Source organism: Erinaceus europaeus, chromosome 4 (assembly GCF_950295315.1).
Source record: "Erinaceus europaeus chromosome 4, mEriEur2.1, whole genome shotgun sequence".
Lineage (NCBI taxonomy): Eukaryota > Metazoa > Chordata > Mammalia > Eulipotyphla > Erinaceidae > Erinaceus > Erinaceus europaeus.
Window position 1 is genome coordinate 73,058,384 of NC_080165.1, and position 20,233 is coordinate 73,078,616.

Consider the following 20,233-nt stretch of genomic DNA (forward strand, 5'->3'; position numbering starts at 1 on the left):
TAGTAATTGTTACTTAACTATAATATTTACTAGAGATTAATTACATGTCAGTGTTTTAGGAAGCATAATTCAAAATATAAACAAGAAAATATAGCAAGGAATTACAAAATATAAATAAATAAAAAATAATTCCTTGAGATATAATAATAGAAAGTTTTCAAAATCTGAAAAATGACAGTAAGACAAGTTCACATTGGGAGGTATGATTAACAGTTTATGCCAATTTAGCAGCCAGGTTAAAAAGAAAAAAAGATCCTGTCTGTCCACCAGTAGGGTGATTCAATAGACTTTTACTGTTCTTGGTGCTAATATCTATCAGTTTGATGTATGTCCTTCTCATCACTGGTTGATGGTTCTTCGAGAAGTAGGTCAACAGTTTCCTCTCTTTACTTCCCCTGGTGTTCACAGTAAAGCTTCACAGGGGAAAGCTTACTAGTGATTTCTTAGGAGACTAGGCTTTACTTACTTATAAGCTATTTCAATGTGAAAATTACTTTTTTTTCAATTTTTGCCTTGGAAAATTTCACAAATCATTATTATTATTTTTTTATTTATTGGGAAATGCAGTCTTTTTTTATTTAAGAAAGGATAAATTAACAAATTATTTTTTTAACAAGGAGATTTACAGAGTAAACCATTAAAGTAACAATACAGCAGCTTTAATGGAAGAAAGATTTATGCTCTCTCTCTCTCGCTCTCTTTTAGATTTATGTTCTAATGACAGTATAATTATTTGCTTTGCATGCCCTGCATATAGTCTTCGAATGAATTTCTTACCTCTAAAATATAGAGAAACATATTTTAAATGGAAATAAATAACCTTAAAATAATTTATTATAAGTAAATAGTAGGTAACAATGTTATAATACACATCACTACTATATTACACATGAAACTATAATTACTTTGTTTATAATTTTCTTATAGATATAACAAATACCTTATATCAATCTATGTAATATGAAAGCCTTGTTTTGTAGGTGGGGGGGAGACATTTTTATTTTTCTTTTTTGCATGTTAGCAACCTGGATGACCAAAATCTCCCAGTTACAGTTACACTACTCCCATTTGGTTAAAAAGAACCAAAAAGCCATGTGCTGTGTACACCTTGTTGTGCTTGGTATCTTGTCATCTTGGTCAGAGCTGACTGAACCATGGTCTACCAACTGATACAAAAACGGTCTCTAAGGACAGATTGGCAGCCAATAACCTATCTAACATGGGAACGCTGATCATAGACTGTTCTCTATATGGTGTTCGCTAATTATTCTTATAACACAGCATCCATGAATTCCCGGAGTCTCTTCCTCAGTTTTAGTTTTAATCTATCTCCATTCATCAGATTATTTTTCAATTCTATAGTGTCTATTCCTTCTTACAATTTAAGTGATACGCTGAAGCTTCGTTTCTCCCTTACTTTCCAGCCCTCAGATCCTTTCACCTTCTCCTTCTATGTACATATGTGGCTGCTATATTTTGAACACCCTATATTTTAGTGCTAATCTGAAATTTGATTTTCTTTGCCCAGCTCTTTCATTTTCACTCTAACTTGAGATAAAAATCACCAGGGTCATAGTTCTTAATTTTCCACCTACACTTTCTTCTTCTTCTTCCTCTTCTTTTTAATTTTATTTTACTGTGGAAATAAAAATTTACAAGACAGTTGTTGTCACATGAGTATAATTTATCTTCCCATAATAGGTTTCAGCACAGCACTCCTACAGAGAGTTCATGTTCTCCTCCACTATTATACACTGGGTCCCCAACATCCTCTCATCTCTTACCCAGTGTTCTCCTACCCCCTCAGAGTTTGTGGACCTGCTGAAATTTATCAAACCTAGTCCATGTTCCCTCCTGTGTTTCCTCTTCTTTCTTTGTTCTTAAAATCCACCTATAAATGAAATCATTTAGCCACTGACTTCCCTTTATGGCTTATCTCACTTAACATGATTCACTCAAATTTCACCCAAGATATGGCAAAATATTCACAATGGAATACTACTCAGCTGCAAGAAATGAAGAAATATAACAGTAATATTAAATATGGATATTTATTTCTAGCATTGTGTTAGATATACCTTGAAAATCCTTTAATTTTCAAACACATGAAAATGATGGGAAATTACAACAAATGACTGCTTGAATAAAAACTCTAGTTCTGAACCAACTAGAAAAGCAACAAAAGTTAGCAGGACACAGTAAATAGTTAAAATAAAAGCAAAAAAATAATAAGTCAAATAGAAAAAAAATTAAGACTATCAGAAAGATTAATGAAACCAAAGGCTGGTTCTTTGAAAGGATAAATAAAATAAGCAAACCACTAGCTACATGCATTAAGAGAAACAGAGAAAGCTATGGTAAAATCACTCAGAAACGAAAGATATGTTACAACAAATGAAGCAGAGATAAAAGGAACATGCAAGATGATTATGGTCATCTATATGGAAATAAATTTAACAACTTAGAAGAAATGGGCACATTCTTAGAGTCATACCAACTGCCAACCTAAATTAATTTTTTTATCTTTATTTGTTTGTTGGATTGAGACAGCCAGAAGTTGAGAGGGAAGGGGGTGACAGGGAGAGACACCTTCAACACTGTTTCATCACTCTCAAAGCTTTCCTCTTGCAGGTGGGGACTGGGGGGCTTGAATTGGGGCCCTTGTGCACTGCAAAATGTGTGCACAAGCAGGTACAACACCACACTGCACGCAACTGCCAAATTTGACACAAGAGGAAGTAAATAAACTTAACCGGCCAATCACTAGTAAAGAAATTGAAATAGTATTCAAAAGCCTCCCCAACAACAAAAGCCCAGGTCCAGATGACTATACTAATGAATTCTATAAAACATTTAAAGAACTAACATCCATTCTTCTCAAACTCTTCCAGTAAATAGAAGAGGGAATATAGCCAAACACTATAATTCATTCATCATTAGAGAAATGTAAATTAAAACCACATTGAGATTCCACCTCAGATCTGTGAGAATGGGTTCCATCAATAAAACAAGAGAAGATAAGTGTTGGAGAGGATGTGGAGAGAGAGAGAGAGGAACTATTACACTGCTGGTGGGAATGCAAATTGGTGCAGCCATTATGGAGAGCTCTATCAAGGAACCTTAAACTAATACAAATGGAAATACTGATCCAGCTATTCCACTCCTACGCACTTATCCAAAAGATATAATAACTAATTTGAAGGGATATATGCACCCCCTCCATGTTTATTATGGCTTTATTCACAATAGCAAAAACATGGATGCACTTTGACAGATGACTGGATAAAAAAGTTATTGTACTCAATGGAGTACAATAAAGAAAGATGATAGTGTATTCTTTGGGATAAAGTGGATGGAACTGGGTAAGATTATGCTTAGTGAAGTAAATAGGGGGTAAAGGATAACTACAGAATGATTTCACTCATATGCAGAATATAGAGATTTGAACATATGAATGTGAAAGAAAAATTAACCTATATCTAAGACTGTGGGAGAATTATAGTGGTTATCTATGAGAATGGGACAAAGATGGGAGTGTTGAGAAAAAAAAAACTATACTGTAAGCCATTAACCCCTCAATAAAAAAATAAGTTAAAAAAAATCAAGTTCCTAAGAAAAAATAAGAGGAAAAAAGAGGAAACTTATAAATAGCATAAAAGGTCATAATTATGGTGAGGTCTTATATGATACAGCAAATCTTAACAATGAAATTGTCAAAGTTAACCCAATTGCAAAATGATTTGGTTATAGCAGTAACTATCTGTTGCCTTCTTAAACCCTAAGACAGCAGGAACCTTCCCCTTTCTCTATAAAGCCCATGTTTCTCCCATTCCTAGAAACCTCTAGGGTGAGGCTCACTCCTGCATGCTTCTCTCATTTTATACCAATTGATACTGCATCTGCTGATGCCAGCCTAATCAATGCAGCCAGTACCACCAAAGCACGCTTCACTTCGGTCTGTGTTCAGAGATGTCAGGCGTGGAACGTTAACTTTTCAGCTTCACTACCCTAGTGAGACCATTCCTAGCTCATAGGACCTAACTCTATTTCGAGTGGCACTCTTCTTAACAAAACTTCAAAACCTAGATATAGACCAGGGCCCATGAGATAGGGCATATGTAAATGAATCCAGAAGTTAGGGGGAAAATATATACTTTAAAGAAAAGTGCACAATAATTTGTAGTGAGTAAAAAAAAATGAAGAAAGTAGAAAGAACTAAAAAGACACCTTAAAATACCTAATGACTTCTACTTAGACCTAGATAACTAATAACTTCTACTTAGACCTAGATACCCTCCTCACCTACCTCCTATTACACGTCCCCCAGTCACTCCAAAGATAACTGTGTCAGACAAAGTAAGGACTACAAAAGCTGAATAGGGTCAAGAGACTGGCATACTTTAATGATGATTCTTTAGTCACTACCAGGCTACCCCATTACCAGGAGCCCTAGTCAGGAAGCCCTGGGATTCCCACATATACATAATGGGCCTCGGCCTCTAGCAGATCCCTCTCGCCACTGTCACTGGTTATCTACATCAGGAACAACATAATAGACCCCTTTGTGGGCCCCTATATGATCTTGCCCTCAATGTGGATCAACAATGGTAGGGAATGTTCCACTCTCCGAAGGAAGGTTGGACAACATACTCTACCTACTACCCAAGGAAGATGGGTCCTGAAATTAGTGCAGCCTGGAATAATCCTAGCCGTGACCACAGAATGTGAGCTCAGGCCTACAGGGATGCAGAGATTTCATAGGCTCCTGTGCTGACTATGGATCCCAGATGAAATCGATGGGGGTTACAGTTAACAGTATTATATACTTTCCCCACATTTGGGAGCTACTCTCTTCTCTGATCCAGCTTTCTAGTCCTTTTTCCAACTATGACACCTTCTTCCCAGACAATAACCTGGGTCCACCTGCATATGTTAGATGTCAGGCTCAGGCAAAAACTAGTAATGTCATGGGCCCTCTGGAATATATCTAAAACAGACCTACTAGCTTTTTTTTCAAAATGGAGACCCCAATTTTTATTTGCAATATTCATGCCATTAGGTTCATGATTAGTAAACATTTTGTTCTGCATTATATTTTAACTCTTTGTCAGCCACCAAGTTCCAGATGCTACCATGATGCCAAGCCTACTTACTTGGACAAAGGCCCTGCCTCCCCAGATCCCGGCCCTAGTAGGGAAAGTGAGAGACAGGCTCTGAGTATGGATCAACCTGCCAATGCCTATGTCCAGTGGAGAAGAAGTTACAGAAGCCAGACCCTCCACCTTCTGCACCCCACAATGATCCTGGGTCCATACTCCCAGAGAGATAATAAAAAGAGAAGCTATCAAGGGAGAGGATTGGATATGGAGTTCTGGGAGTGGGCAATGTGTGGAAATGTACCCCCCTTTTATCCTAAGGTCTTGTCAATGTTTCCATTTTATAAATAAAAATTTAAAAAAGAAGAAGAAACTGAAAACTTACTGCTATGAAGATTAAGAATGTTTTAGGAGCTTTTATTTTGTATTATCTTTATTTATTTATTGGATAGAGACAGCCAGAAATCAAGAGGGAAGGATGTGCTAGAGAGTGAGAGAGACACACACACCTGCAACACTGCTTCAACACTTTCAAAGCTTTTACCCTGTAGATGGGGACCAGGTCTTGAACTCAGCCCTTGAGCACTCTAACATGTGCTCAACCACCTCCCAGTCCCTCTTAGAAGCTTTTACAGATGAGAAAATTAGATATTTGTATTTGGACTCAGTGATGAACTGTACCAAGACACCTTTTAAGAGAAGGAAAACATTGGTGAGGTACTCTGCCCACAGTGGGGAAGCAGTTACAGAAGCCACCTTCTACACCCCATAATGACCCTGGGTCCATACTCCCAGAGGGTTAAAGAATAGGAAAGCTATCAGTAGAGTGGATGGGATACAGAGTTCTGGTGGTGGGAATTGTGTGGAATTGTACCCCTCTTATCCTATGGTCTTGTCAGTGTTTCCATTTTATAAATAAAAATTTTAAAAAAAGGGAAAAAGGGATCTCATTGTAAGTCTTAGTGTACCCTTACTAGTAATATTTCTAGTTTACAGATCTAGAACATAGATAATACTCATAAAATGAAGGTGTAAGCTGAACAAAAAATAGTGGAGATTCTAGAAAATAAGTGTATATATCCATAAAACTTAATATGTGGAGATTTTATACATGTGCATTTATATTTCATGTAAAAAAATAATATCTGGAAGTGGGACAAACAAAAAATCAATTAAAACACTGAAAAATATACAAATAATAGGGAGAAAGTAGTAGAGGTCAAGTACTTTGTAGTAATTTTTTTCCACAAGAGGGCGAAAATGTATTATTATTATTATTATATTACATGATCGTTTCTTTTTCTCTCTACATATATATTTGCAACATAAAAGTGGGCACAGAATCATAGTAAATTTTTCTCCTGATTACATCTGAAGTCAGTAGGTATAATAATTAGTAAGCATATATAATGAATTTCATGTTTTATTCAGAGATATTACTATAGAAGGTAATTCTGCAGTTATGTACCTTTCAAATGTAGAAATGACAAATAAAGGCAGCTACTAAAATAAAATGCTAAAAAATTTGATATTAAAATGTGAATATTTTTACTTTTTCGGATAGAGACAGAGAAAGGGAAGACACATACACACACACACAGTGAGAGAGAGAGAGAGGGAGATAGAGAAGGAGAGGGAGAGAGAGAGAGAGAGAGAGAAAGGAGTAGCTCTGACGCTTCCTTCAATGTGGTTGAGGCCAGGCTCAAACCTGGGTCACACACATGGCAAAGCAACACAGAACTCAAGTAAGCTATTCTGTTAGTCCAAAATAAGAAATAATTTTGCATATAGTAAAAATAAAAGTATAAGTGGGTTGGCCTGTAAATTAAATTATAGGAGATATTAATCTGGATAAGAATCTAACTCTAGTCATTGCTGTTTACAAGAAATACAAAGACAGAAATGTTGAAAGTAAAAATATGAACAGTTAAGACTGAATACTAGTTTAAGAACCAATTTCACTGTAGAATTGTTTACAACTGTACTGTGAACCTTTATCCCCACAATTAAGTGGGGGAAAAAGTTTTGTGAGCCTGTTTATTTCATGAAAGTGACATGGTAACACCATGGTAACAATGGTTTTGTTCTATGGTATATAGTAGTTCAGTAATTTTACCATACATATATATAGTCTTATAAAGGATACATGACATACTTTCCTTATCTTTACAACTTTAATGTATCTATAGAACATAACAGCTGCAATGACTTATAAATCCTGGACCACTGAAACTTAGTAGTTACTGTGAAAGGAGACATTATAAAGTCACCTACATGTATTCTCTTCCTTAGGAATTCAATACCCAAAATATTTAATTGAATTCATTTTCATCTTATTCCCTGTTGTACATCTGCATATTTATTACTTAATTTTTCCCTTTCTTTTTAGTACTCTTACAGATCTCAATAGACTTCCCACCCCCCAACAAATACACACAGCAAAATGAACACATGCAAAATTAAGTCCCAATATGTAATAAAAAAATCTCGCTTCATTACTCCTGATTACATCTGAAGTCAGTAGGTATAATAATTAGTAAGCATATATAATGAATTTCATGTTTTATTCAGAGATATTGCTACAGCAGGTAATTTTGCAGTTATGTACCTTTCAAATGTTATTACAAGAAATTCAAAGAGGGTGGGGGAGACAGCATAATGGTTATGCAAACAGACTCTCATGCCTGAGGCTCCTAAGTCCCAGGTTCAATCCCCGGCACCACCATAAGCCTGAGCTGAGCAGTGCTCTGGTGTTTCTCTTTCTCTCCTGTCTTCATCTCTCAAAAATAAAATTAATTAAAAAAATTAAAAAAAAAAAAGAAATTCAAAGAGTCTTTTTTGAGGATATATAGGAAGGGAGGGAGGGAGAGAGAGAGAGAGATAGAGAGAGATATTGAGAGAGAGAGAGACAGACCAGAATCAGAGCATCATTCTGGTATATGTGGTGGAGAGGACAAATTTTGGGCTTTATATAGGTCCTGTCCTCTACTACTGAGACACCACCCCAACTACACAAACATTCCTTAGAAATTTTATCCTGTGGTGACTTGTTGAACTGAAAAATTCCTTTGAAATAAGGCACATTTGAAATTTTTTTTTTTAGAACAGCATTTAAATGTAATTAGAACATAGAATTGATTTTCATAAAATATTACTTTATGGAGATATTATGCATTTATTATTTATAATTCTAAATATCAAACAATTTAATCCATAATTTAAAATAAATTCCCAAACAGAAGACTCTTACTTTTCTTTAGTATAGCTAGACTATATCTACTGACATCAAATGCTAAATTTCAGCCAATTTACTGTATCAAGATTACTATTTGTGTATAGAAGATAACTTTAACAAGTTCCCATATTTTAAACTATGAATTGTGGAAAAAGATAATTATCTTTTTAAATATATTTCAAAATGCAATGTAAAAAGACCAAAGACTATCTGCATTAAATTTGTTTAATTTAAAATCACCTAGCTTTATAAAATCAATGCTGTATCTCAGATGAATACATGCCACAAACTTGAATGGTGCTGGAAAACTGCTGGTTTTAACAAAACTTCTAAAATTGTGTAACATCTGAGAGCTATTAGAGGATTATGACTGCAATTGATTGCAAAGCTTAACTTGTATAAGACATTTGATATTTGTCTGCCTGAAAAATAAACTGTTATGTGATAAAGATGAAAAAACTTCAGAACTATACCATTAAAATTCAACTCCTTTTTAAAGGATAAACACTTATGTCACATGTAAAAATAAACAGACAACTCAGAAATGAAACATATTATTTCTCAATGCTAGTATATGTGATTTCCTACTTTTCTCTACTTATACACTGTGCATATTTTCTAGTTGGGTAGGAAGACACTGTTGGAGGAATATTTAAGGCAATGATAAATTAAACTTTTAAGTCATAAGTTGAATGGATTTAAAAAAAAACAGAAACTCTGTATTTTTATATTTTATGATAATTGTATTTATTTATTAATTAAATAAAAACAGAGAAATATTGAGATAGGAGAAGGAAGTAGAGAAGGAAAGAGAGAGAGATACAAGAAGCCTTGCTTCACTGCTCCTGAAGCTTTCCTCCTGGGGACCAGGGGTTTGAACCTGGGTCCTTGCTCACTGTAATGTGTGTGCTTATCCAGGTGTGCCAATGCCTGGCCTTTATTTTTACAATACTTGTTAATGTTGATTTTGTATTACATGAGTCATCCTATCACTTAATTTTCAAAGTTTTTTTTAACATTTCATAATTTTTATGAATAGTTTTTTAATTCATCATATGTAAGAAAGAGTTGTTTACCATAATATAGATATTAGGTTCTATTTTTTTCTATTAAAGTTTCCCCATATACAGAAATATTGAAAACAAGATACATTTTAACTTATCATAGAATGAACAAACTAATCACACATACTCATTTTTTTTTTTTTTTTTCCTCCATGGTCACTGCTGGGCTCGGTGTCTGCACCATGAATCCACCGCTCCTGGAAGCCATTTTTTTCCCCTTTTGTTGCCCTTGTTGTTGTAGCCTCGTTGTGGTTGTTATTATTGCCATTGTTGATATTGTTCATTGTTGGATAGGACAGAGAAATGGAGAGAGGAGGGGAAGACAGAGAGGGGGAAAGAAAGATAGACACCTGCAGACCTGCTTCACCACCTGTAAAGCGACTCCCCTGCAGGTGGGGAGCCGGGGGCTCGAACCGGGATCCTTACTCTGGTCCTTGTGCTTTGTGCCACATGTGCTTAACCCACTGTGCCACTGCTCATGTTTTAACAAAGAAGTTCAATGAACATATTGTAAAACCTATGAATATGTTAATTATAAAAATAAAAATGAGAAGCAGGGGGCTGGGATGGAGTGCACACATTGCAATGTCTAGGTTGGACAAGGCCCTAGTAGACCAGTGTTGCAGGTATCTCTCCTTTCTGTCTTTCCTTTGTCCTCTCTTGTTCTGTCTCCATTTTTTTTATCAAAAAGGAAGAAAAGGGGGGAAGTGGCTGTGAAATGGTGGAACCAATAAGACACAGAGAACTCAGCGATTAGCCCTGACAGTGCAAGAGAGACAGAGATAGAGAGATGCAGAGACACAGATTGAGGTATAATAATATATTGTGAATCAGTTCTCCCAGCATTAACTATGAGATCAGGAAATAGGCTGAAGAGCTTATAATCTTTGTTTCATATCAGTGAGATATCACATTTAATATGTATTTTTTTATTATTTGAAATCTTTGTCACAAATTTTTAGCACAAGGTTGATGATAGACATGAAATAACTAGCTGTGTATGTGTATACATGTGAGTCTAGGAGAACGCAGAGACCGAAGAAGGCATATGATGTGATAACTAAGCTCTGAATGTCAGAAGTGTTGCTCTTTCTCATATTGCTTGCTTTTCTTTCTTTCTTTCTTTCTTTCTTTCTTTCTTTCTTTCTTTCTTTCTTTCTTTCTTTCTTCTTCTTTCTCTTCTTTCTTTCTTTCTTTCTTTCTTTCTTTCTTTCCCTTCCTTCCTTCCTTCCTTCCTTCCTTCCTTCCTTCCTTCCTTCCTTCCTTCCTTTCTTTCTTTCTCCCTCTCTCTCTCTTTCTTCTTTATATCCCTTTCTTATTTTTCACTCCTGCCCCCCTCTTAACTATTCCTAATCATTCCAAAAAGCACAATGACTACCACATATGGAGAAAATGGATCTAAAACACAGGACTACAAGGAAAAAAGTTCTCCCTTTTACTCTTAAAGAAAACTTATATAACCATTAGTTTTAGTGCTTCGATTTATAGAATCCACTTACACAAATAACTAATTCTCAGATATGTTCTAAACTGCAGAGACATGAATGTGAAGCAGAAAACAAAAATGTCTAAAGAATGATTTTGCTTTAGGAAATTCATTTGTGGGGCCAGAAGTAGTGCCCCTAGTTGCATATATTACCATGCACAAGGACCTGTGTTCAAGTCCCCAGTCCCCATCTGCAGAAGGGTAGCTTCATGAGTGGTGGAGCATGTCTACAGATCTCGATCTCTCTCTCTCTCTCTCTCTCTCTCTCTCTCTCTCTCTCTTCCTTTCTATTTCCACTTCCACCTCAGTTTTTCTTTATCTCTAATAAAAGAGTAAATAAAATGTTAAAAATCTTTAAAAAATTCATTTGTGCACTATTTAAATATTCTTTCTACCATCTTCAGTAGTTAAAATAGCTAATTTAAAGGAGACAACAGTCAGCTTTTACTTCTTACCAAGATATAATTAGTAATCTGATAATTACTCACAGAGTAGCACATGCTTCAGTACTACCGAGTAGTTTCTTTCTGTCCTTTTTCTATAAAGCCAGTGTCTGTTATTGACAGTCATTTCTCTGTTTTTTGCTTTTCTTCCTCAAAAACTGCATAACCAGTTTTTTAGAAGATACATTTTTGAAATGAAAATTTTCTTAAAATTTCAAAAGGATAATGAATTCCAAATTATTCCTGCAAATGATTACTGATGCCAATTCTATCACTTGGTTATACTTTATAATATAGTACTTAAGGCATTTGGTTCTATTGTCAAAATATGTTACTCCTGACAATAATTATTAAATAAATTGTTTTTAGTGATTAACAGTGAAAAGATTTAAGTCTTATTTTCTGATCAGTCTTCAAAATACACTATTAAAAATCAGTATAAAGAAATCTATTAATTTTTCTTATTATTGGGGAAATGTTTTAAAAGATTGTTGTATCATAATATATGTTAGTATTTATTAATGTTCTTCCACCACAGGGCACTAGGCCTTAAAACCTGTTCTAGTAATTTACTTGCCTTAATTTTATATAGTAGGCATGGCTACTGTAGTCTTTAGATTTTATAATTATTTTTTAAATTTTAGAAAAGGAAACATTCTGTTAAAACTGGGTGCTGAGAATATCAGAAAGAGAAAAAAAACATGTTATCAGTTGATAATGTTTATATTATCAGGACACTATTAATAGTAAGATAATTTATTTCAACTTGATTAGACTCATGAACTAAAAAGGCAGGGAGCTTAAAGAAGAAATGCTGTTCTAAGATCCTTTTTTACACATCATCTGAATATACAATAAAATTAGACTGGTTATTAGAAAGCTATTGCTTCTATTTTGAACATTTATATGTATTGGCCCCTTACCAACTCCAAAATCTCTTCATTGAAACTTCCATTTTTGGAAACGAGCTAATGAATATTAAAAAAATGCTTTGTCCATATTGAGTTTGCTTTACTTAAAATGACAGTTTAAGTCTTAAAGTCTTTTCCTTTTCAGTATTTTCCTTACAAGAATACAAGAGCACTACTGCTGATTTAAACACATTTCATGTAAATTTCTTACAACTTACATAATGTTAACTAGGGCTGTGTATTTTGCTTTCACAGATCAGGCCATGAAAACAGAACAATTTTTAAGAGTCTAAAAAGGTCAGTACTAGCTTTCTTTCTCAATTTTGTAAATAAAATTTTACTGGACTTTTGCCTTGCTCATTTGTTTACATAATCTTTGCACTATAAATGACATTATAAAGTAGTTGCAAAAACTACTGGACTGTCTTGTCTGAAATATTTATTATCTTGCCCTTTACAGAAAAAGTTTGCTTACATTGGACTAAAATGTTCTGTGAATTGAACTGTATTAGAAGGCGATTGCTGTAACTGCTACTCTGAGCAACTTCCAAAATTATGATTATGGTTAGAAGCTATGCTTGATGATATAGTCAGTACTAAACAGTACATAATTGGTACAGTACATACAATAATAAGCATAGTTGGTAAATAAATGCTCAACGCACTTCATTTCCAATTACTTTAATTAACTATCCGTTCCTTCACCTACACTGTACTTTAGCAAGAATATTCAGGAAACTATGCAACAGATGAAGTTATATATCACGGAGATGATCCAGTTCATATAAACAGTATTGCCAACTCACCTGATTCTACCCCTGGGACGTTCAGATTGCTCTGACATAAAGCTTGTGCTGCTGAGGCGTGAGGCACTGCTGGTTCGGGAAATGGCGGACACATCACTGACATCACTATCTGATGATTTGGCAGAGACGTTATCACAGCTTCTGTACTGATCTTTATGTATGTTATACTAAAGATTAAAAACAAGAAAGTGTAAGCTCTATCATCAGAATGTGGGAAAAAGTGACAAACATAGAGAGGTTAACGACTATGAAAAAGTGACAAACATGGCAAGGTTAACGACTACTTAGCCTATACTTTTACAAAGTGTACCTTTGTAAAAAAAAAAAAAGTGTGGACTCAAAAAAATTTCAACATTAACAAAATAATTTATTTCCACTGTAAAGTCCTATATCCTTTGTACAGTAAATGTACAGTAAGATATGGTGATGAAGATTAAATTACATAGTAAAAGTAAGTATTTGGGTAGAAAACTCACTGAATTCTTTACACACACTTCAACATTTTTTTACTAGTACATTGGTTTATCCTATCTTGTTTTTGTTTTCATTACTGTCTATTTTATTAAACTTCTTTAACCTACCCATTGTATACAGATTGCTTCCACATGTCTGTGCTAAAAGTATTTGATTAATTTAACACATTTTGCCTGAAGCAAAATATCACAAGCTTTGAAAATCTTAAAAAAAAAAAAAAGCATGTCCTAACAGAGAAGGGTTGATATTAAACTTAGAGGTTATACCAAATAAATATACATAGAAAAGACTGGATCTTCATTTTCATTCTATTATGGTTTAATTGAAATTGTCACATTTAAACTATCAACTGCTCAGTGCTGAAGGCTAATAAAATTGAGATTCCTATTAAATTTTAATATGCATCTTATATATTAAAGTGTCATTAAATTTGTTTTTGGGATTCATTATCTAAGATAAAATATTAAAGTTAAAATAGGAAAATAGATAATCTATTCCTCTTTACTCATTGTAACATTCCACTCAGTGACTAGCTCTCTATATTATTATATTATATTATTATATTACATTACATTATGTTTAAATTACAATAAATTGTAAACTTATGTAATGACATATAACTTAAAACTACCAAATATATTAGTTATTATTTTAGGAACTTGAGTGTCATGTAATATTCTTATATGATAGAACACATAACAAAAATGGAACAAATGGCTGAATGCTGAGCTCTAAAGGTTTTTATCAGGCAAGTGAATTGTCAACCTTTGTGTTAAGGTGTGCAAATACCAAGTGTTTTTTTAACCTGTAGAAAAACCCATCCACCCTCTAGTAACCCATATGCTGCCACGCAGGTGAGTTTTGATCAATATAAGTGAATTTAAACACCATTAATAACTATTAGAATAAACAATTACCTGATAAATTTTATTAAATAGACTCATACTAAACCTAGATCACTCTATATAAAAAAAGAAATAAATACACAATTTTTAAAAAATACTAGTTAGGAGGTCTCACATTTAATAATCTTTCATTTGAGAGCAAATATGTAAATGTTAGTTTTAGTATTTCATTTCTTATATGTATGTGTTGTGCAGGAAACTTCACATCAAAAATTTAAATAATTCCAAATTGTATAATATCCATAAAATAATACTTTGAAAGATTTTTTCCATAATTACATGATCTGCCTTTAAACGTCATATACTATGTTATATTCCAAAAATGCATATAGTTTATGTCTAGAATAATCATGTGGAGTTTAAAATGAACTTGATTTAAGATAATGTCTCCAAACTTACCTGTCTGATTAGTTCATTTAAATCCAAAATGTTCATTTAAAGAGTACATTTGATTAAATGCAAAAGGCAAACAGAACATTTTTAATTTACTGTTATTATTTGCAAATATAATCTCTAATTATTTGTTTTTAAAGTATTTGGCTTAGTAAAGATATTATATAATAACTGTAACGATTCCAAATAGATTGAAATGATAGTTTGCTCTTAAGAGAATGAAAAAAGCAAAGAGAGATCTAATGCTATAACACTGTTCTAGCTTTAGGAAGTTTTCTGGCATTGTACTGACACCAGAGCAAATTCTAACCTTATTTGACAAATGTCAGTAATAAGAAGTGAATACTACAACATAATTATATGTGAATGTAACTATTTGTACAATTAAAAAATCATTCCTTCCTATAAGAAATCCATTCTCCGTGTGTGTGTGTGTGTGTGTGTGTGTGTGTATGTAGATTTTTTATATTTTAGCAAGGAATCAAGTGATTATAACAGACTAAGTCACTTTAAATTTTTCTACGTTGGGGTAAGTAAAAATTAGTAATTCTGACATGCAATCAGTTTTCTCCATATCTCTTTATAACTTTAGCTTTTTAAAAAATCTGTCCAAAATTTTAGTCACTGACTTCACATAAAACATAATATGCTAAATTCAGTTTAATAAACATTTTAGTGCAAATACACAGAAGAATTATGAAACATGATATGGCTCAGAAGAAACTTGGAACTTACACAGCTGAGAAGTAAGTCACTGACTTAGAGGATGTTCTAACTACATAGGGATGATACATTGATAAGTAATTAATAATCATATTCATCAGCTAGCAATGAAACCCATCACATCAATCTTGGTGGTTGTTTCTGAGTCTGAGAAACATAAAAATATTATTTAAAAAGTCAGTGAATAAGGGGCTAAGTGATTACACACCTAGTTAAGTGTACACACTGAATATGCGAAGATCCAGGTTCAAGCACCTGGTCCCCACCTAAAGCTGGCTTGCAGGCGTCTCTTTGTCTTTTTCACTCTGTCTCTCTCCCCTCTCAATTTTTGTAGGTCTCTATAAAAAATACAATAAATTAAACTAATTTTTAAAAATTGCCTTCCATTAAAAATGGATAAATAAATTAAAATGTAGTCTTTATGCATTTTACCCCATCAAAGTATCCAACTCTGCGAAACAATAATAAAACAGCATTGTGTTACATTTCATCAGTATCCAAGCTGTTTTGTTTTATCGAAAGCAAAGTTTGAGCTGTTGCCTAAGAAAGGACAGTTGTTGGGGGAGTCAGGCAGTAGCCCAGCGGGTTAAGCACAGGTGGCGCAATGCTCAAGGATCAGTTTAAGGAGCCAGGTTCAAGCCCTTGGCTCCCCACCTGCACGGGAGTCACTTCACAAGCCGTAAAGCAGGTCTGCAGGTGTCTTTCTCTCCCCCTCTGTGTTCCCTTCCTCTCTCCATTTCTCTCTGTCCTATCCAACAACGACGACAACAATAGTAACTACAACAATAAAACAACAAGGGCAACTTGGGAATAAATAAATAAATAAATATTTTTTAAAAAGGATAGGTGTTAAAAGATGGTCTAGGCTTGGTACATTTTAGAAATTACACTACATAAGTTTAGTACTTCTTTGCCTTTTAAAAACTAGTCTTACTAGTGTTTGATGGCAAATACTTTAACAATGGATAATGGATTTCTAACTTGTCAGTATTTATTTATTATACATTTTTCTTGTTACCAGGTTTGTATCATTCACCACTCTGATCTGACTTTTCCTGACAGAAAAGACAAAGAAAGGAGCCGGGCGGTGGCACAGCGGGTTAAGTGCGCATGGAGGAAAGTGCACTGACCACTGATGGTAATCAGGATCCAGGTTGGAGCCCCTGGATCCCCACCTGCAGGGGGTTCCCTTCACAGGCAGTGAAGTAGTTCTGCAGATGTCTTTCTCTCACCTTCTCTGTCTTCCCCTCCTCTCTTGATTTTTCTCTGTCCTATCCAACAACAATGACAGCAACAACAACAACGATAAACAAGGGCAACAAAAATGGGAAAAATAAAGTAAAAAAAAAAAAGAGAAACAAAAAGTGAGACATCAGAGACACCACAGCACAAAGCTTTCTCCATTGCAGTGGGGGATATGCTGGAACGTTGGCTGCATGATGACAAAGTAGGAGCACTATTAAGGTGAGCTATCTTGTTGGCCCTTGGCAGAACTATAAATAATGTATATTATTTTATGTACAATGTCTAATATATTAAGATACTAACAAGAAGTCAAAAAGAAATAAAGTTCAAAATTTAATATATTATAAATAAATTTAATCATGTAGGATAATACTGGTTCCCAAACATATAAATAAATTTTATTAACTATAAAAGATTGGGGTGAAAGGATAGAGAATGAAAAGAATTTTCAAGTAAATAAGAGAGGTTTCCAATAACAAGAATGGCTACTAGAAACAGTTTAAAATTTTGGGGTTGGGTTGTGGTACACCTGGTTGAGCTCACATGTTATACTGTGCAAGGTACCTGGGTTCGAAGCCCTGGTCTTACCTGCTGAGGGGAAGCTTTATGAGTGGTTAAACAGTGCTGCAGGGCTCTCTCTTTCTCTCCCTCTCCCCCCTCCACCTTACTTCTTGATTTCTCTCAGTCTCTATCGAAGGAATAAATATTTTTTAAATTTTTTATTGTAAGCATTTGAAATGTAGATAATATTTACTCTTTACTTGATATATAAAGTAAAATAAAAAATATTTATGTTATATATTTCTTTTTTATTATCTTTATTTTTATTGGAGAGAGACAGCCAGAAATTGAAAGCAATAGAGAGATAGAGAGGGAGAAAGACATCATCTCCCCAGACAATAACTTAGATCCACTGGCATATCAGATTTAAGGCTCAGGGAAGAAAAGAAAAAGAAAAATAAACTAGTATAGCCATAGGCCCTCTGGAATATGACTAAAATATGCCTACTAGCTATCTAAAAATGGAGGACCCCCCAACTCTTCATCCGCACTATCCCAGCCTTTAGGTCCATGATTATTCAACAATTCATTTGGCTTTGTATGTTAACTCTCTTTTCAGCCACCAAGTTCCAGATGCTAGCATGATGCCGACCAGACTTCCCTAAACAGACGACCCCACCAAGATGTCCTGTAACTCCACTACCCCAGAGCCCCACCTTACTAGGGAAAGAGTGAGGCAGGCTGGGAGTATGGATCGACCAGTCAACGCCGATGTTCAGCAGGGAAGCAATTACAGAAGCCAGACCTTCCACCTTCTGCATCCCACAATGACCCTGGGTCCATGCTCCCAGAGGGTTAAAGAATAGGAAAGCTATCAGGGGAGGGGATGTGATACAGAGTTCTGGTAGTGGGAACTGTCTGGAATTGTACCCCTCTTATCCTATGGTTTTGTCAGTGTTTCCTTTTTATAAATAAAAATAAAATAAAAAACAAGTATATTAAAAAAAGAAAGATAAATATAACATAATTTTATAAAACTTAAAAGACTTAAAAGGATATCTGTATCAAACTGGGGTAATGTGTATATTTCAATATTCAAAGAAGCAGAACAATATGACACTTAAGTTCCACATCAGGGGATATAAGGTTTCACATAAAGGCTATTTTCCCCTTAAAGTCCTTATTAATTTTCATCTACCACAGAATCAGAGTTTCCCTAGTACCTTGGTATACCTACTGCTCAAACCTAGACTTAACATAAGGTTAAGATACACATCCTATCTGGGAAGCTATGTTTTGGATTCTTTAAGTCTCAGTTTTTCTAAATTAAGTTAAGAAGACCTATACAGTAGAAAGTTATTGCAAAGTGTTTCCAAGTTTTAACTATCTATGAAGCAAACAATTAAAACTTTTTCAAAGAAGATAATCATAATTAATTAGGAATAAATATTAATGGCAATTTAGGCTTATAGGATATTTCATTATTCTTAAAGTTTTTAAAAAATTATTGAGTAGAAAAAGAGAAATTGAGAAGGAGGGGGGAGATAGGGAGAAAGTGAAACACAACACTGCTTCACCCCTCCTGGAGGTTTCCCCCTGCGAGTGGGAACCCAAGGCTTGAATTCAGTTCATTATGCACTGTAATGTATGTTGGATGTACCAATGCCTTTTTACAGGATATTTCATTTTGCAGACTTTTTTTCCTACTGATTAATTACTAGAATATTAGTTCAGAATGATCCAGAAAGTCTTTTTATTACCATACTTATTAACTTTTTCCATCCTTCCTATCTACTGCTATTCAATTTGACTTCATACTTCAACATAATGCTGAGAACTTGAATTAACAATCCTACATTAAGGAAGCACCTCAAAATTAAAGAATATTATATATAATTAATTGCATCTACTGGGGGATGGTCCCTAAATTATCCTGCCTTCTATTTCTTTTTGAATTTGTAGTGAAATAAACAAGAATGATGATAACCACTAAGAAGACTGATGATTTGAGTAAGTGATAATACCGTAAAGAATAATTTACAAAGGTTTACTGAGCAGAAGACAACTTTATGAACATTAGGAAATTGTGCTCTCTCACTTTACATTTAATATTTATTTATTTTTATTTTTTGTCTTTTAATTTTTCCTGTTTTTTTAATGTTATATTTAAGAAATTTGTCTCAAACCTCCCTAGATATTGTCTTAGCTGAAAATCCCTCTACACCTAAGCCAAGTTAAACACAAATAACTGATCATTTTGTAATAAATCATTATGTTATCATATCTTTAGTTTTTATATCAGTCTCTGAATATCTATATAATGAACAAAATAGACATTATTTAAAAATAAGTGAGATTTTTATAAATTTATTTTTAAGGTAGTAATACAAATCTAGTAAAGTTTTATTTATTTATTTATTTATTTTTCAGTGTCAAAGATTCAATCTAGGGCCTCATACATATGAACCGACCACCCTACTACTGAGCTACATTCACAGCCTTATTTGAATTTCTGAAATGAGATCACTTTTAAAATTACTTCTTGAATCAAATTAATACAACATTTGTATTGTAACGGCTGTGGACACTTCTGTCAGATTCTAAAATTAAAAAAAAATCAGAAGATACTAAAAGATATATTAGATGTTGTTAAAATTATAAAGTTAGCTACCCAAAATTACATGTTTTACTGACAATTATTATAATTGATTAGCAGTTTATAAAATATTAATTATATCCTTGTAAAATAATTTTAAGTGTAAACTACATGCTTATCAAAATCTGAAATTGTATATTTTTGTTTGAAATAAATTGCTTTTCTTACTAGAGACAGATCTGTAAAAAATTCTACACTGCTTAGTTTTTGTTATTCACTAATGTAACTCAATAGTCAACATCTACCTAAAAGTATTTAAGAATACAACTTTATACTTAATATTTAAGTACAACAT

At 33.7% G+C, this 20,233-nt stretch overlaps 1 protein-coding gene across 49 annotated transcripts in view; it reads right to left on the reverse strand.

Annotated features, from left to right (window-relative positions):
• The window catches only part of RIMS1 (regulating synaptic membrane exocytosis 1), a 557,900-nt gene that overhangs the window by 92,579 nt on the left and 445,088 nt on the right, over positions 1-20,233 (reverse strand). For 31 of the 49 annotated variants that reach the window (XM_060189926.1, XM_060189927.1, XM_060189930.1 and 28 more), the window contains one exon: positions 13,042-13,208. The exons of the other annotated variants lie outside the window; for them this stretch is intronic. In XM_060189926.1, the coding sequence (XP_060045909.1) occupies positions 13,042-13,208 (167 nt within the window). The remainder of the gene's footprint in view (positions 1-13,041; positions 13,209-20,233) is intronic. 49 annotated transcript variants of the gene reach the window in all.